Raw genomic sequence first — 18,683 nt, forward strand, 5'->3', positions numbered from 1 at the left:
TCTGTATTCGAGACACCCGACCTGCGTTTCCTCCCGGTTCAACCGTCGCTTCGCTCCACCTCACCCGCTTCGCGTCCCCGGAATGCTTACCGATCATGGAAGCTCTTGTCTATGAGAACTCGCCCTTGGCTGAATATCTCCAAGGTGAGTTTGATCTCAATCCACCTCGTGGGAGTTCCAAGGTCTCATTCGTTGTCACGTCAGGGGAGGGTGAGCACGATGCAAACTGGCCGGTTCAGGAGACCGAGCATAGCGACGATTTCTCCGATTCCACCGCGGCGGATTTCGCCCCACGAGGGGCTTCAAAGTTCCAGGAGCGCATTCGGAATAAACTTCCCAAACCACTTGATCAGAAGGTCTTGCGACAGAGGGCAACTCTGGGTAAACTCTATGATGCCTGCACGGTATGACGCCATAGCTTATTCATGAGGTTCCCTGCGCCGAAAGCACTTCTAACCCGAATCCTTTCCCTGCAGTCGGCCTTGAACTCGCGCGTCGGACGAAACGACAACGAGCGATTCCTTGAACAATTCGGTTATGTGATCGTCGCGTCTCAATTGTTGAACGAGCACAGTGCGCCTTCCTATACTTCAGCCACGGATGTATTCTCTGCTGCACGACCTGCCGATCTTCCCTCGATTTCCGCGACCTTTGGCCTACAAGGGGCCCTTGTGACTGCGTCGACATCTTTCTCTGTTGCTTGGTTGATACAATGGGGCCGTTCAAAACCCGCATCGGGACTCAGTCCATGGAAGATCGGGGTGCTGCTGGTATTGGTCCCCGTCATCGGAGTGTTCTATTTCGCATTCGCGAAGAGGCAGTGGTTGAAGTATCTGCGGCACCAAGCTGTAGATGCAGCGGCGACATTTATAGGCAATGCTCAGGGATTCGACTCTGCTGCATCGGCATCAGTCGTGTTTATACAGGAAGTCGAGCTGGTCTCGAGAGGCTACCGCATGTAGGTGGCCGTCTCCTTTTGCTCCTATATCTGGCCTTGATTGACCTCCTCCATAGAAGCACGCCTTTGCCACCGATCAGCAGACTTGAAGACCAGACGCAAATACGACGATGCTTGAGACTGCGCCGTACCGTATCCGAATCCTTCCACTCTATGCTAGGTCGATACCTCCAAGCACAACAGACCTTACAGCCTCTTACCGATGACGCAAACCTGGCCAAATATTACGACATCTATGACATTTCTGAAGAAGAGCTTGTGGAGGCACAGGGATTATACCAGGACCGAGCGACCGAGGACCAATACTCTCTTCGTGCGCTACGGACGCTATTCGGAAGACTCTATGTCGTGAGAAAGAGCATTCTCTGTTGTCTTCTCGCCCTTGGGGCCGATGGTGGTGGGTCTGATATTGCGAGATGGACCACTGCTGTCGAACAGATGCGTGAGCTGGCCAGCGTGACCGGGGAAAATACCCACAAAATGACCAGCATTCTGAACGAAGAAGACAGTAAGCGTGCCCGTGGTACAATGCTCGCTCTGAAGCTAATATTTCTGTCGCTTTAGCTGATACTATTCCTCCTTCTCCTTTACCAACCGCCTCGCCTAACAAGGACAACCTTCGTGCACAGTACCGTCGGATCAACTCCCTTTCCCAAGGGATTCGGGCACTGCACGCAAAAATGCATATTCTCAGAGAGGCATCGAGCGCAAATCTTGAACGGCCGGACTCAAGCGAGTTTGAGGCAACCCTCGTGCCTCAATATGATTCTATCGGTGCAGACATCAAGGGTCTGCTTCAGGAATGGGAGGCGGGCAAGTCAGCACTGGCAAGTGCACTGGACAGACAACCCAACACAGACTACTCGCGGCCTACGAGTGGTATCAAAATCCCTCTGTCGCCTACCCCTAGCCTTGGGGGCTCCACGGCTGTTGAAGGGAGCCCGGCAGATGCACTCAGGGCTTTGAATGGAGAAAGGCCTGATTCATTCATCATCCACAATGCAGATGACGCAGAGGAGATCTTCGAAGCAATTGCTCTTCCACCTCGCAATAAAAGGGCATCTATGACTAGAGAAGAGCGCATCGCCCGTGTCAAAGAAGATAGGGCACGGCAAGCCGCTCTACGAGATCGTGCTGATGCAAACACAAACATGCTGAAGGAGCTTGAGATGGTCATCAAGCAAAGACCTCGCACTATGTATGCGAAGCGTGTTACGAGCATCTGATCGGCAATCCGCACATACCTATCTATTACGACTGCTCCATCAGACCTCAGTCGTAACTTCTTCTTCGATCCTCGCACATATTTTTCTCTTCAGAGTCTTGCTCCGGTCTCGACTCGAATCCGAACTTAGCCAGCAAATCATGCAATTGATACCCAAAAATGTATAGAGTGGACCGGTGTCAAAGGCGCTTGGGCGGTGTTGCATTCGTTTTTCGCTTTTTCTCTGCATTATCTGCTTTATTCGAAGCGTTGCAGGGCCCAATTTCTCTCTTTTTCAACTGTACACTATCGTTGACTATTCTTCGCCTGCATATTTTTACTCTGTACTGTCTTGCGAGTGCACCTATCACTACTGGCAGTCGCCAGTTCATCTCATTTGTCAAGAAGAAATTGCCTTGTGTACATATCTTAACACATCAATTAATCGATCATAATTATGGCAACGGTAGTCTATATCGTACTAAACATTTAATTCAAACAAATCACAATCTCACTCCATTCAGATGCCACTTGCAGTCTTACCTCCTCTCATTAAGCACTAGGTTTATGAGGCGGGGGCTGGTGCTGGCCCAAACCCATTCCTGCCTCAGGCCTACAGGCTAACCGTAACTGGTCATATCAGCCTGTGGTATGACGCGACCCGAACGCGTGCCTCCCCCACTAGTAGGAATAAGAAACCCGCGGACGCGACCTTGCTGCACTTTCTGCTCCTTTAGCTAATTTCTCTCCAACTTAAGACACACTCAACAGAACTCTCGACTTCTCTCTGTACGCCTCTTCTCACAGTTTCTTGATCACTGCATTTTCGTCTTATCACATTCACTGATATAACTGCCTTTGCCCAGAACATTCCTACCATCAAGCTCATCTCAATTAGTCCTTACTCTTACCACACCGCCACTACACATCAAGAGTATGCCTTGCCAAATCTTCAATCTTTCTCTTGACTGCGGTTTTAACTCTTCACAGTGTTGGAAGCTCGCCTCGAACAAGCTAGTCTTCTCAAGCGCGTACGTAACTTCACCATTGAATCCCACAAACGACCCCGCCCCGTCGCTAAGATCAGCTTGTCCAGGTCGTCGACGCGATCAAGGATCTCGTGCAGGACTGCAACTTCGATTGCAATGACTCCGGAATCTCTCTACAGGCCATGGATAACTCCCATGTTGCCCTCGTTTCCATGTTGCTCAAGGCTGAAGGATTTTCTCCCTACCGCTGCGACCGTAACATTGCCCTCGGTATCAACCTGGTTTCCCTGACCAAGGTCCTGCGGGCTGCTCAGAACGAAGATATTCTTACCCTCAAGGCCGAGGATTCTCCCGATGCCGTCAACCTGATGTTCGAGAGTGCCGAGACCGACAGACTGAGCGAGTACGATATCAAGTTGATGGACATCGATCAAGAACACCTGGCCATTCCCGAGACAGAGTACGCTGCTACGGTTGAGATGCCGGCAGCCGAATTCCAGCGCATCTGCAGAGACCTGATGGCTCTTTCCGAGTCCGGTATGCATCCTTGCACAACGATGTGGAACAGCATCGAGAACGAGTAGTTGCTGGGTTGAGCTGACCTTTCCACAGTCGTTATCGAGGCCACGAAGGAGGGTGTCAAGTTCTCCTGCCAGGGTGACATTGGAAGCGGCTCTGTCACTGTCCGTCAACACAGCAACGTCGACAAGCCTGAGCAGAGCGTCTCCATTGCTCTCAGTGAGCCCGTCGCCCTCACTTTCTCTCTCAAGTATCTCGTCAACTTCTGCAAGGCTACCAACTTGTCCAACAAGGTGACTCTGTGCTTGTCGCAGGAGGTACCCCTCCTCGTCGAGTATGGTCTGGGAAGCGGCCATCTCAGATTTTACCTTGCTCCTAAGGTTTGTCTCTACGCTGGATCCTCATTTGAATTGCCTCGCTGACTAACTCGTGTGCGCAGATTGGTGACGAGGAGTAGACTAATGATTGCGAAGAGCAACGAATGCCATCATGATAAAAGAGGGAGCAACAGGGAGGCCACGATTTCCATTTCTATTTTGTTTCCATTGACACACCGCACCACCAGAAAATATCCCTTGATTGTGTGCACGGGGGTCAAGGTTCACTTCGATTATAATATCCTGTTAGATATCAAGCGTTTCAATTGTTCAAAATTCAATTGGTTTATAAGGGAAATTGAGTATTCTGGTAATTGGACACTTTAAGATGCCGATTCTACATTGTTGTTTGAAAGCCGGAAAAGCTGCGTTGAGACCTAGGATATTGTATTGAAAATTTCTACTAAAAGCTCTTTGATGCTATGATACCGCTGGTCGCCAGTCCACTTATTTTCATCCTTGCCATGAGTTGCACCAAGTCCGACCACCGCACTGACACCAACAGCCCGACACCCTAGAAGGCTTGCATGGATGGTGCACCATACAAGCCCCAAACCCAACAATTAGCGGGGCTTCAAAAAAAGCACTTTCCAGTCTCCCACCAAGCGATATAACAATCGCCCAACAGACAAGTGGGAGCGTGGGTGGTAATAACTGACCTGGGAAAAAAAGAGGGGTGAAGCGCCATCCCTACCAGAATAATCGGAATCGAATTATACCCGGTCCCAGTCCTCCGTGAAGAAAAGAAACCTGAGCATGCTGCGTATTGCACTAAAGTGTCACCAGTGGCACACAATCTTCGCAACGACTCTCCCATGGGGAAACGAGCGAAAGGGTGCCAGTTTCCTGGCTCCTTCACTCCCCCGATGTTTCTGATGCCAGTTGCAGGTGCATATCACACCAGGCCCTTGCGGGCAGTACCGGCTTTCCCTCTTCGTGAAGAAGAGGGGGAAGCGGGTGGTTGGGTGAAGATTCCTCCGAATTTCTCATTTGCAGGGTAAATCTCTTCTCGGGAGGCTGATTCGTGAGAATAGGCCAAGAACCGAGAAAGAAAGACGAGATGGGAATCTCGTCGTGTGTAGCAAAGAAACGCAGCATTGGTAAGGATGGCGCTTAGAGAGAAGAAGAAGAGGAAAGGAAAAGAGTGAGTCAAGTTTGTGGTGGTTTTTTTTTCTAGCTACTAGGCTGCATGGTGGGCTTCACCGCTTGCCATTCCGGGCGGCCGGGGACGAAGCTCTGTTTGCGTTGTTTGAATCTCTTTTTTCCTTCAGCGCGAATGGGATTCCCTCCTTTCCCATCCATGATCTCCCCGGGTAATGGAGCATACTTGAATTGAGTATGGGTTCCAGGCTTTGGTGACTATGACTCGAATTTGTGGCCATGATTCTAGACTTTTGACTTATTCGATCATGAAACTCTGTTGCTGGAGATGATTTTGACCCCTGAGTGTCTGTCATTGAGGGGCTTCGCCTTGGTCTGAAGACAGCTAGCTGCCTTGAAATTCGGATGGATTGGCAATCCCACCTGCCTACAAAGAACGGTTCGCCTGGCATTGACTTCCTAGACGGACTTCAACGGCTCTTCTACATACCATGCCGCAGAAGCAATAGCTTATCGATGAATCATTTCCCACAGTGAGGGCATACGTATATCTTGTCTCCTCAAGATCACATGATGACAAGCATTCCCCATCTTTTGACACGTCGGACGGAGATAACGCTGTGTGTCTGCAATAGCCGACGAGCTTTCCCCTGGCCCCTCGAATGTTTCCATTCATGAGGGTGTTGGACCTGAGATGTGAAACGCTGTACCACGGTACTAACCTCGAGACTTCCTCAAATGACAGTTGTGAACCCACAATCGGTGGTCGGGCAGCGGGCGCGCCGCGATGTCGGCGCTAGGAATTCCGTTTCGCCGACTGCCCCAGCGACTGCATAATAACTGCTGTGCTGAAGATCATCTCACGGTACCGATAAACCAGCGCGATGAATCAGCGCCAAAAATGCAACAAGGTTCTTCCTTTGGATTGGTTCAATTATTGCTTGGGCCTCAATTGTGAGCCTTGTGGCGCGTCAGACCGGATTTGACGCATGTGGCGAGGGAAAAAAAGCATGGAAATTCTCCAAAGTCAACCCTCGATTCGAGCACTTGCAGGGGGTGACAGTCGGAGTCAGACAAACTTTAAGCGACCCCTGGCCTCTAAACCGCGAATATCGGCGTGCCAACAAGGCGAAGTGGCTCCGCTCCTGAGTGCAAAATCTGGTCATACCAACGGGATTGCTGCCACGGGGCTCGGGACCGATCTACTATCTCCGTCCCTCAGGCGCTGTGCCTTAAAAACTTGTACTCAGACTTCTAGTTGTGCATGGCGACTCGGGGGCGCCTGGGCCAATGCATTCTAGAATAGCCGTCTCCATCTCGTGGGGCCGGCTTCACCTCCTTCCGGGTTCGAGGCATAACCATAAAAACTATGATGAATAGGACCAGTGGTTCAGTCTCGGGCTGCGGTCTGCGCTTTGCCGACGTCTTCGTTTGGAAGCATTTTAAATATGAGACTGATGAACGCAGCTTGAGAGGGGAAGGGGTAAATCATACTTAACTAAATTCTCCCTCCTGATATACATTCATCCACCTTTGGATTCGCTTGTCCCTATTCAATCAGTTCGCTTTCGTACAACCTTATTTCCAGCGCAACATAGGCCACAACCACTCAGGCTCAGAGGCCCTATCCTCTGAACATCAACTGATTGTTCTAGCGAGTTTATTATCATTTCCGGCGGCGCCATGCAGAAAGTTGGAGATGTGCTCGGCGACCATCGGTCGGACTCGAGCGTATCATTAACATCTGAAGACGAGCAGGAGGAGCTTCAAAATCTTACACGAATCGCTTCGAGTCGACATGGCCGGACGCTCTCACACACTGCGACCCTTGACGAAAAGAACGACCCCCGATTGGATCCCACGAATCCGGAATTTGACCATCGACGATGGGCAGCAATGGTTCTGAGGGCAAATAGTCAGGCAGGAATCACACCACAAACTCAGGGCGTCGTCTTCTCCAACTTGTGTATCTCCGGCTCGGGTTCGGCACTACGACTTCAGGAAACACTTCTCACGCAGCTGACGACCCCTTTCCGTCGAATCTCCCGACTTCTTTCGGGAGAACGGTCGCCTCCCCCACGCCAGATCCTTCACAACTTTGACGGGCTCCTTCAGAGTGGTGAGCTGCTTCTGGTACTTGGTCGTCCAGGAAGTGGCTGTTCGACCTTTCTGAAGACTCTTTGTGGACATCTCGGGGGGCTGACTCTTGAACCTCAAAGCAATATCCAGTTCCAGGGACTGGCATACGATGACATGATCAAACATCATCGTGGCGAAGTCGCCTACAACGGGGAGGTTGACCAGCACTTCCCCCATCTGACAGTTGGCCAGACCCTCTCATTTGCGGCTTATGCGCGTACTCCTCAACGACGCCTCGAAGGTATTACGCGCGAAGAGTATGTCGACACGCTCACCCAAGTCGTTCTTTCGGTGTTCGGCCTCACCCAAACCATCAACACCAAGGTTGGAGACAATTTCATTCGAGGAGTTAGTGGTGGCGAGCGCAAGCGAGTCAGTATCGCTGAAATGTTCCTTTCTCGGAGTCGGATCGGAGCCTGGGACAACAGCACTCGCGGCTTGGATTCCGCGTCTGCCCTGAAGCTCGTCAAGTCCTTACGCCTTTCTGCCGATATTGGACAGTCGTGCCATGCGGTTGCCGCCTACCAGGCATCTCAGTCGATGTACGACCTGTTCGATAAGGTCGTCCTTCTATATGAAGGCTACGAGATCTACTACGGCCCTAGTGATCGCGCTGTGGCCTTCTTCCAGGAGATGGGATGGGAGCTGCCAGAACGTCAAGTTAGTGGCGATTTTCTCACGTCCATCACTAACCCTGGGGAACGCAGGGCACGTCCAGACATGGTCGACAAGGTCCCTCGCACCCCTCAGGAATTCGCCGATTATTGGAAGCGCAGCTCCGAATACAAAGAGCTCTGCGCTCAGATAGAGCAATATCAACGCGACCACCCAGTCGACGCCGACGAAGCTAAAGAGTTCAAGCAATACCACGAAGAGCGGCAAGCGCGCCATACTAGAGCTCAAAGTCCATACCTTCTATCCGTCCCGATGCAGGTGCGTCTCTGTCTGCGCAGAGCATTTCAGCGACTCCGCAATGATCTTCCCACGGCAATGTCCACCGTCATCGTTCAAGTTATCCTGTCTCTGGTTATTGGATCCATCTTCTACAACTCGCCCAACACAACCACCGCTTTCTTCCAGAAAGGCGCTGTCTTGTATTTTTCCGTCCTCATGAACGCTTTGGTTACGATGAATGAGATCATGCAACTATACAGCCAGAGGCCGATTGCCTCGAAGCAGGCAGGCTATGCGTTTGTCCACCCATTTGCCGAATCCCTCGCCAGCATAATCATGGACCTACCAATCAAGTTGATGCGCTGCTCCGTCTTTTGTATCGTCCTCTACTTCATGACCAACCTGCGTCGGGAACCGTCACAGTTCTTCATCTACTACCTGTTTCTCATTATGGCGATCCTGACGATGTCGGGAATTTTCCGGACATTAGCTGCAGCTACCAAGACGGTTACGCAAGCTATGGCAATGGCAGGTGTGATGATTCTTTGCATCGTGGTCTATACCGGCTTCACCCTACCGCAACCCTACATGCACCCATGGCTCTCTTGGATTCGCTGGATCAACCCGATCTTCTATGCCTTCGAGGCATTGGTGTCTAATGAGTTTCATGGGCGGAACTTCCCTTGTGCATCGGTGATCCCAAGCTATGGTACGGGGTCTTCATTCATCTGTTCAGCTGTGGGAGCCGTAGCTGGCGAACGCTACGTTTCCGGCGATGCCTTTATTGAACAGAATTACGAGTATTACTACTCCCACATCTGGAGGAATTTCGGGATTCTCCTCGCCTTCATGATCTTCTTCACCTGCACCTGCTTGTTCTTCTCGGAAATCAACACCGGCGAGTCATCCAAGGCAGAGACTCTGGTTTTCCGCCCGGGTCACGTCCCTCAGTTTTTGGCCGCCTCGGAGGGAGTGGAAGGTGGTAAGGCAGCTCCCCCGAAGCCGGAATTACAAAGCAACGAGGACGAAGTCATCCATCTTCCTGAGCAAACAGACATCCTCTCATGGAAAGCCCTCAACTACGACATCCCGGTCAAAGAGGGTACACGACGGCTTCTGGACAACGTCAACGGATGGGTCAAGCCTGGCACATTAACGGCACTGATGGGTGTTTCGGGCGCCGGTAAAACCACCCTTTTGGATGTTCTTGCTCAAAGAGTCTCCATCGGCGTGGTGACCGGTGATGTTGTGGTCAACGGGCGACCGCTGGCGGCCAATTTCCCCCGGAGAACCGGTTACGTGCAGCAGCAGGATCTTCACCTGGAAACCACCACCGTTCGTGAAGCCCTCCGGTTCAGCGCGATGCTTCGCCAGCCCCGGTCTGTGCCGAAGGAAGAGAAGTTCGAGTACGTGGAAGAAGTCATCAAGATCCTGCGCATGCAAGACTTTGCCGAGGCTGTGGTAGGCTCACTGGGCGAGGGCTTGAACGTGGAACAAAGAAAACTACTCAGTATCGGTGTTGAGTTAGCGGCCAAGCCGACGCTTCTGATCTTCCTGGATGAGCCCACCAGCGGTCTGGATTCTCAGAGCTCCTGGACCATCTGCTCGCTTCTGCGACGACTGGCGGACCACGGGCAAGCAGTGCTGGCTACGATCCATCAACCGAGTGCCCTGCTTTTCCAGACATTTGATCGCCTGCTCTTCCTCGCCAAGGGAGGCCGGACCGTCTACTTTGGTGATATCGGCCCGAACTCCCAGATCCTGCTCGACTACTTCAAACGCAACGGCGGTCGAACCTGCGGCGATTTGGAGAACCCGGCTGAATACATTCTCGAAATTGTCTCTGGGGATAACACCAAGGGACCCGACTGGGTGCAGGTCTGGAACGACAGCCCCGAGTTCAAGGCGGTCCACGCCGAGGTCACCCGGCTCCAGGATGCCCAGCAACAGCCGGAGCCCCAGACGCACCCCGGTGATGACAGCGACGCGGAGTTCGCGATGCCGCTGACCAGCCAGCTTTACTACGTCCTGCAGCGAGTGTTCCAGCAATATTACCGCCAGCCCGAGTACCTGTTCTCGAAGTACGTGCTCGGCATCATCTCCGGTCTCTTCATCGGTTTCTCCTTCTTCAAGTCCAACAACACGCAGCAGGGGTTCCAGAACACTCTCTTCAGTATCTTCTTGCTCTGCACGATTTTCAACACCCTAGTCAACCAGATCATGCCCAAATTCGTCCGGCAGCGTGCTCTCTACGAGGTCCGCGAGCGACCCTCGCGAGTCTACTCGTGGAAGGTTTTCATCATCTCACAGGTGCTCGTCGAGATCCCTTGGCAGATTGTTCTGGGCATCTGCTCCTGGGCCTGCTACTACTGGACGGTGATAGGTACCGGCCAGGACGCCGAGCGACGTGGCCTTGCCCTGCTGTTCATCGTCCAGTTCTTCATCTATGCATCCAGCATGGCCCAGTTGGTCGTCTGCGCGATCGGCGAGCCCACCCTCGCCGCCATGCTGGCCACTCTGATGTTCGGTTTCTCCTTCATCTTCAACGGCGTCATGCAGCCCCCGGGTGATCTCCCCGGCTTCTGGATCTTCATGTACCGCGTCTCCCCGTTCACCTACTACATCGGCGGCATGAGCAGTACCATCCTCCACGGCCGCTCGGTGGAGTGCAACGCGGCGGAGCTGAGTGTCTTCGACCCGCCCGCCGGCCAGACCTGCGGTCAGTACCTGGATCGCTACGTCTCCGCCGCCGGGGGTCAGCTGTACAACTCCAACGCCACCGCAGGCTGCGAGTATTGCTCCATGTCCTCCGCGGACCAGTATCTGGCGCTCCGGTGGATCTACTGGGATGAGAGATGGCGGAACTATGGCATCTTCTGGTGTTATTGGGGATTCAACGTCGCGGCGGCCATTGCTCTTTACTATGTGTTCCGCGTGAAGAAGTGGGGGAGGAAGTAGATGGGGTAAGCACCTTGCGCCGTCAAGGGTTTTTTTTTTTTCTTTCTGCGTCTGTTCTAGAATTGTACATGAGCATATGTGGAAGCGGCACGGGACTCACGAGTCTCTTCCTTGCATTTGTATCTAGATAGTCGGTTTTGGCATAGCGTATAATGCATGACAATTCTCCAATCGTGTTATGGGAGTTGCTTGAAGACGTAGCCTCGCGCAAGTTCACATGGTAGTGTGCAAGCGAGTGATAGGATGTATCATCTGGGGTTGGAAGGCTGAACACACGTCACTGGCAGAGTACAAGACCAGCTCAGTCTTTCAACCTCCCATCTACAAGGTAGTAGGAAATGTGCTATCCTCTTGTAGAGAAGGAGTTAAAGCATTGAGCCCTAACTGACAGGTATATTGCCCAATCTAGAATAGCCAGGCTGTGTTGTGGTGAGCCTGAGGTGGCGGTAGCGCCACAGTCGGCCCGGAATTTTCATTACCTCCTTAAGACTTTTCTGCCTGACAACCAACATCCAGTCCCCACATGATTGGCTCCTGGTTCAGCGGTGTGGTCGTCAACAGGCCTGCCAATTTTTGCAGTGGTCCTGCAACACTTACAGTACGGATAACTTACTGGTTTAATGATAATATTCTTGATTGTGAGAACTATTGTCGGTCCGTATGGGATTACTATCTAATTTTAGGATTGAGCACCCCTTTGATGATCAATGCGGACCATCTTCACATGAAAAGAAGTAGAGCTGAAGTATAGATTACCAACCTGGACAGCCTGATTGCTACCGCAGAAAGGAATGGAAAGTGATGGAAAGCGATGGAAGTGGACCGAAAGCCATGGAACCTCTTCCAGGCGCGCTCGGGCCAGCAAAGCGGCGGATGACGGGGCAGTCGAAACAACGAGAACATCATCATTCAGTCTGAGGATAAGACACCTACTCACTATTCTCGCCCTCTCAATTGGTTCAAAAGCAGCCTGGTTGCGTCTGGTCTGGAAGGAATGATTACGTTGTCTATCTTTCTTAGTTCTTTCTCGGTTCATGAGTTCATCAGTTCAATCCTCCTCATCTCCTTAATACTAAAGTAATTTTTTTATCATAATTTTCTATACTTCCGGACTTTCGCCACATCGTATCTCCGGTATCAAAATCCCTGAGATCGCCCGCAACGCTTGGCAAACTTGGTGCCTGTTACCGGTAATTTACCAGTGACCAAAACTCCGCCTCTTTTCTTTCGCCGCCTGAGGCTTGCTGTTACTCCCTTGGCTTTGATAATCCCGAACGAGTTGTCTTGTCTCTCTGTTCAACAACTTTCTTATCCCACTTTCTCTCCTCTCCTCTCGTCTTCTCCTCCGCTTTCTCTCACCCTTATCCACCCCCTCTCTTTCACTTCTCGTCGCTGTGCGCGCTTCCTTGCTCGAAAACCGGCGCTTCTGATCCCCGTTTTCGCCCTTCGTCGCTTTTTTCAATACCCTCAGCTGTAGACTTGCCGACTGAATTTCCCTCGCCTTTCACTTTCCTCCGAAAAGTTCTTTGATTTCGACATCACTCGATACCCCCCCTCTTCCATCCCCTCAAATTTTCAGATTTAGATCAAAATGGTCAAGGAAACCAAGTTCTACGACACCCTCGGGGTACGTTTTTCTGCAAATTTGAGTTCTGGTTTGAAACTTGCGGATTAACAGCGAGACGGACAGGTCCCCCCCACGGCCACTGAGGCCCAACTTAAGACTGCCTACAAGAAGGGTGCTTTGAAGTATCACCCTGGTATGTGCTTCCACAGTCGCGATTGCGCCAGTTACCTCGTTCGGTGCACTAATCAGTGTTCCTACACCCACAGACAAGAACACCAACAACCCTGAAGCTGCCGAGAAGTTCAAGGAGTTGTCCCACGCTTACGAGGTCCTGTCCGACCCCCAGAAGCGTTCCCTCTACGACCAGCTCGGTGAGGAGGGTCTCGAGCATGGCGGTGCCGGCGGCGGTATGGGCGCTGAGGATCTGTTCGCCCAGTTCTTCGGCGGCGGCGGTGGTTTCGGAGGCATGTTCGGCGGCGGCATGCGCGACCAGGGCCCCAAGAAAGCCCGCACTATCCACCACGTGCACAAGGTCAACCTGGAGGACATCTACCGCGGTAAGGTGTCGAAGCTGGCTCTGCAGAAGTCCGTCATCTGCGCGGGCTGTGACGGTCGCGGTGGTAAGGAGGGTGCTGTCAAGTCCTGCACGGGCTGTAACGGCAGCGGCATGAAGACGATGATGCGCCAGATGGGTCCCATGATCCAGCGCTTCCAGACCGTCTGCCCCGACTGTAACGGCGAGGGCGAGATCATCCGCGATAAGGATCGCTGCAAGAAGTGTAACGGCAAGAAGACCGTGGTCGAGCGTAAGGTCCTCCACGTCCACGTGGACAAGGGCGTCAAGAACGGACAGAAGATCGAGTTCCGCGGTGAGGGTGACCAGATGCCCGGCGTGATGCCCGGTGATGTGGTCTTTGAGATCGAGCAGAAGCCGCACCCTCGCTTCCAGCGCAAGGATGACGATCTCTTCTACCAGGCTGAGATCGACCTGCTCACCGCTCTCGCCGGTGGCACCATCAACATTGAGCACTTGGATGAGCGCTGGTTGACCGTCAACATCGCCCCTGGCGAGGTTATCACTCCCGGTTAGTATTCCCAGCTTAGCCCGTTGTGCGGCTCCTTGACTGACAAACTCCGCAGGTGCTATCAAGGTCATCAAGGGCCAGGGTATGCCTTCCTACCGCCACCACGACTTCGGCAACCTCTACATCCAGTTCGACGTCAAGTTCCCTGAGAAGGACCAGCTCAAGAACCTCGAGTTGCTCGAACAGGTCCTGCCTCCCCGTTTGGAGCAGCCCAAGCCCGCGGCTGATGCCATGGTCGAGGACTTCGAGATTGAAGACATTGACGGCAGCGATTACTCCCAGGCGCGCGCCCATGGAGCTGCCAACTCCATGGACGAGGATGACGATGATGTTCCTCCTGGTGCTGAGCGCGTGCAGTGCGCCTCTCAGTAAACCTTTCCCGGAGAGGGACAGTAGTAGATGCATGATGATGATGCGCTGGGGCTTTCTGAGATTCGCTTATGATACCATGTGGGGGGTTTCTGCCCTGGTGCCGTTGCTCGGTTTTGTTTTTGTGTTTCTCATGTGATGACATTGACACTTGCGATGGCGTTTGCACTGAAGAATTCGGAAGATGACAATGGATATTTTCTTTTCTTTTCTTTTTCTTGCTTGCATTTCTCTTCTTTCTATTACCATTTCCATCCGGACGCTTTGAGATTCCCATGTCCAATGTTCTCTTTTCCCGTGTTCCTTGGCCTTCGGCTCTTCTCTGTGGGGAAACGAAGCCGATGGAATTTGATTAGATTGATGAGATCATGACATTTCACAGAGTAGCTTCTTTTTTCTTTCTTTTCTCTCCGTCGGCTTTGTTTACACGTGAATGAGCAAGGGCCTGTTGGGAAGAGGAGACAAGGTCGAGTGTTTTCTTTCTAAAGTTCCATAGACTACCAGCGCGACTTTGGGTATCGCATGTCATAATTCAGTTGTGAGCCGAGTTCACTTCATCTGTATTCGCATTCCATCCTTAAGACTGGGGAAAGTAGCCGTGGCCACGCTTCTGGTGTTTGCATATATGTAGATGTATGTTTTCCACGGTACTACCCGCCCTGCCTCGCTACTGGGCAGGGACTGAACCAATTGTTTGGCATCGCTGTCCTCGAGGATAAGAAACTATATCAGAATACATAAAACAGTTGGGCGGCCCATCGCAAACTAAAAGGAGACAAAATGATAATCGCGAGAGTCTGATTCTCATAAGTAGGATAAGTAGGATAAGTAGGATAACCCGCGTCTGATCAGAAAACTCATCAGCTATCATAGAAGATTGTCTCCATAGAAATCAGGAAAGCCCACGTACAGTGCCCACTGGGCCAGAATGACAATCTGGCCGATTCGCAAAGACCAGACAGACCAATTTCCCTGGCTTGATTGATAGATAGCTTGAATGCACTACATAATCTACCCAGATATAATCCCAATGTCTCAAATTATATACATGTAGTATCCCTTAGTAAAGAACCCTGATGTAGCAATACCTTCGACTTAAAACACCTTACTGGCCGTGATAACCCTTCTGATTCTGATGCAGTTATTCTGTATTAGTCGAGTAGCTTCTTTCAAGCCCGATGGTTGCGCTTTGAGATAGCAAGGATAAGGCGGTATTGGCAAGGTATGGTTTATCATCGGCAGACTTGAGATTCTTGCAAAATGGCATGCGTCGCCCACCGTCGTAGACAAGAGTTCTTTTAAATGACCCTTTACCGCCAGAAAAAACCCTGCATTTCCTGAAGGCATCGCCGCAGACTTGCGCTGGAGGGTCGACTTCTCATCCTTCCTCATCGGTGTAATACTCCTCGCCCATCCGGGATACCACGGATCGAGTCCGCTCATCTGGTGGACATAGAATCACGACTGAAGGTACGCGCCGCCCAACCAGGGCCGGGTTTTGACTTCATATCTTCTTCATCAGACTTCGTTGTTCTTCCTGTTCGCGTAGTACTCCTCACGCAGCTAGGTTACCACGGATCGAGTCCGGTGAGCTGGTGTGCATCGAATCTGAAGGATGGATATGCCCGTCACGCGTTTGTTTGCTTGCCATTGCTCTTGTCAGTGGACCGCTGGGGATGAACCTTCGACTTCGTAGTTTGTCGAAATTCAGATCGGTTGGTAGAACCCCCACTCGAAAAGAAGATCCTTCTTCAGTAGTTCCTCAAGTGTAGTAACCTCTGGTCCGTTGCTACCGCAGCAAAGTACGCGATCTCTCCTTGCAACCAATCCAGGCGGGGGTGGGAAAGTTCCACTTAGGAATAGTATTGACTTGATTCAAGTCAAAGCCTGGGAGACTGCCAGCTACAGTTAATGTAGCAGAAAAGAGGTTCGAGCGGTTGTTGTGTAGAAAGCCATAATGCTTGATGAATGAAGCTGGCCCTAAAACATTCAAGGCAGCAGCACCTGGATAATTTCACCATTGTCCATCAATGAATGAAGCAGAATCTCTCAGCCATTGAATCCGAGACCATTCGTCCTCTTCACCTTCGTCCTCCCACCCTCTCTGGCAACATAAAAAGGCTCCTCCCCCTCCTCTTTTTTATTTTTTTTTTCTTTTCCTCCTCCATCCATCTTCCTTCTTCTTCTTCTTCTTCTTCTTCCTCCTCCTCCTCCATCCATCCTCACTCTTCATACATCCACCAACGCCTGGAAAGTCCCGAAGCCCAGAAAGAAGGTGATCTCAATTTATAACTCGCCACTATCCTTGTGTCATGTCCTCGCCTCCAGCTCCTATCCTTTCTGCCAGTTCCCCCCGGCGCGGCGTGGGTTTCCGCCGTCGGCTACAAGGTTGATACTATATCGACACTTTGAGGATCTCGACACCAGTCCAAGGCGCCATGGGGAGTGCTGTGATGCAGCCACGAGTGTCCATATCGACGATCAAAAGAAGGAATGGACCGATGAGATGATTCGGCGCCTCGAAGCTCTTTTCGACTCGTGGCTCCATCTTTGTGACAGAAACCAAGGAGGCGGCGAAGCAAGCCGCAGAGATTGCAGCGCTGATCGAAAAGAATTCCGATGACCTGATTCAGGTGGTACGTCTCTTTGGATCTGGTACTTTGTACCTCACCCACTACACACTCGGGTAGGTGCGTCGTCGCCAGGCTCGTCATAACGACCCCTGGCAAACTTGTAGCAGGTATCCGCGATCATGCGATTATTCCCAACCAGGTGGGCGTGGTCATTCTAGATGGTGGCCATACTTTACTCGACCCTACAACAGGAAGTGGCGACCATTGCAAGATGGCCATTGAGAGACTTGCTGTTGCCCTACCACAATTGGTAGTAATTTCAAACACGAATGTCGAGATTCCGGATTACGTTACGTCCTGGGAACCCGACTTTGGAACAGCGGGTTTCAACCGCTACACTCGGAGGAGGGGAAACATTAACCACGTGCATTCGTCGGTGTCAACCAGAAACCAGGATATTAGAAAACTTGTGGAAGAGGCCGGCACAGGTAAATCTCACTGTCCTTTACATTGTTTACGTATATACTAACATAGATAGTATTGACTCTTGTAATCGCCGGGAGCATTGCCAAAGCACAGAAGTTACAGCGTGTTCTTGGTAGTGAAAACTTCACCCTGGTGCACTCGAGGATGCCAGACGACGTCCAAATGACGCGTGTCGTGCATTTTCTACGTGGAGAGACATCAACCATTATCCATGGGGAGATATCGTTCATTGAGTGCCGGATTTCCCCCCCATCTAGCCTAGACCTGGCGGATGCCAGACTCATTATTTTCGAGGAGCCACCGGCCAGATAGGGAGGTGGCTCTGGTAGGTCTGCTGCAAAATCTCGACAACAAGAGAAACTTGTTCAGATGCTATGGCCCAGAGAGTGCCGACGAGTCCGAGAGAAGTCTGACCATGCACGCCAGATTCCAAAATGCCAAGAAGAAGAAATACAAGGCAGACTGCACCTAGCTTGATGAATTCGCCTAATCCAGTGATGGTGAAAGAGATTGCTCAATCACCCAAAAGAAAACCAAGAACTAAATCAATCCGATCGCATTTGTGACGCCGGTCAAGGAGCCGGCTTTCCATTACTGCGCCCGGCTTGACAGGACCATTGGTCAAGCCCCAGGCAGGCACCTAGCAAAGCCCAAAGAAGCACGTACAACTCAGCCGCAGGCGACCGACAAGGACATGCTGAAGGAAGCCGTCTCGATGACCGAATTTCAGACTGGAATCTTCGAGATGAGCCCGTACGACAGACACCAACTCAAGAAGACTTCGCCTAGTCTCCGAAGATATTGACCGAATGATGATGCGGATCAAAGGGCATCCAAAGTCGAGCCCTTCAAGGGATGCATCACTGCCCTTTGAGGGATGGGCAGGGGAACTTGCTTGAGATCCCTGGATGATTCTGCCTAGGAATAAATCGTGCTCGTCCGAGTTTCCCGGCGATGCGGCCAAGAGACTCCACGGGCCTGCCGCTGTCCTTTTTAGGGCCCAAGTGGAGTTCTTTTCTTTTCTCGTGATACACTCCAATGTTGTCAGGAGGATGGAGTTCCTTAATGTTCCCTTTCTCAGTGAAGATTGGTTTCAGTGTTCAAGGTTGTCGGAGTTTCGCAATTTTAGACATGTCGAATTCTGGGCATGTCCCGATCAGACAGGAGAGGGGTTGATAAACTTTTATTACTAACCACTCTTCCTGGTTAGCGGTGATTATCATTTCGCACTTACTCCTTACAATAGCTTGGAATTCCGGTTCGTTCACCGAGAGGCTGTAAGTTTCAGGCTTCTATTGCGGTTCGGGTTCAACTTTGTCAAGAACTAGCAAAGACGTGACAACGCTGTAACATTGACATCATTCCAACAAGATCCGATGTGGTGTAATGGCTAACATCGCTGTCTCTCATTGAGATATCACAGCAGCTCGGGGTTCGATTCCCCGCATCGGAGTTGACTTTTTG

The 18,683-nt window shown here is 51.5% G+C and overlaps 4 protein-coding genes and 1 non-coding gene across 5 annotated transcripts; all 5 read left to right on the plus strand.

The window, feature by feature from the left end:
• Window positions 1-95: 95 nt before the first annotated feature.
• BO66DRAFT_437984 (proliferating cell nuclear antigen) lies at window positions 96-4,127 on the plus strand (the record flags this gene model as incomplete). The annotated part of the gene is made up of 10 exons (XM_025651025.1): window positions 96-144; window positions 205-404; window positions 477-958; window positions 1,015-1,466; window positions 1,523-2,156; window positions 3,029-3,096; window positions 3,153-3,193; window positions 3,259-3,688; window positions 3,764-4,050; window positions 4,110-4,127. 10 exons carry the CDS (start codon window positions 96-98, stop codon window positions 4,125-4,127), a joined length of 2,661 nt encoding a protein of 886 aa, XP_025504527.1.
• Window positions 4,128-6,831: 2,704 nt separating this feature from the next.
• Window positions 6,832-11,147, plus strand: BO66DRAFT_450547 (uncharacterized protein; the record flags this gene model as incomplete). Its single annotated transcript, XM_025651822.1, has 3 exons — window positions 6,832-6,879; window positions 6,910-7,281; window positions 7,324-11,147. 3 exons carry the CDS (start codon window positions 6,832-6,834, stop codon window positions 11,137-11,139), a joined length of 4,236 nt encoding a protein of 1,411 aa, XP_025504528.1. The 3' UTR covers window positions 11,140-11,147.
• A 1,583-nt stretch (window positions 11,148-12,730) lies between these two features.
• On the plus strand, window positions 12,731-14,163 carry BO66DRAFT_401074 (type I HSP40 co-chaperone YDJ1; the record flags this gene model as incomplete). The annotated part of the gene is made up of 4 exons (XM_025648747.1): window positions 12,731-12,766; window positions 12,818-12,899; window positions 12,931-13,791; window positions 13,847-14,163. The coding sequence occupies 4 exons, from the start codon at window positions 12,731-12,733 to the stop codon at window positions 14,161-14,163; spliced, it is 1,296 nt and encodes a 431-aa protein (XP_025504529.1).
• A 2,841-nt stretch (window positions 14,164-17,004) lies between these two features.
• Window positions 17,005-17,531, plus strand: BO66DRAFT_437987 (uncharacterized protein; the record flags this gene model as incomplete). The annotated part of the gene is made up of 2 exons (XM_025651026.1): window positions 17,005-17,221; window positions 17,272-17,531. The coding sequence occupies 2 exons, from the start codon at window positions 17,005-17,007 to the stop codon at window positions 17,529-17,531; spliced, it is 477 nt and encodes a 158-aa protein (XP_025504530.1).
• A 1,060-nt stretch (window positions 17,532-18,591) lies between these two features.
• Window positions 18,592-18,672, plus strand: BO66DRAFT_t143. The gene has a single exon. It is a non-coding gene; the product is annotated as a tRNA-Glu (tRNA).
• The last annotated feature ends 11 nt before the right edge of the window (window positions 18,673-18,683 follow it).

The sequence above is a fragment of the Aspergillus aculeatinus genome (assembly GCF_003184765.1).
Source record: "Aspergillus aculeatinus CBS 121060 unplaced genomic scaffold BO66scaffold_21, whole genome shotgun sequence".
NCBI classification, from domain to species: Eukaryota; Fungi; Ascomycota; class Eurotiomycetes; order Eurotiales; family Aspergillaceae; genus Aspergillus; species Aspergillus aculeatinus.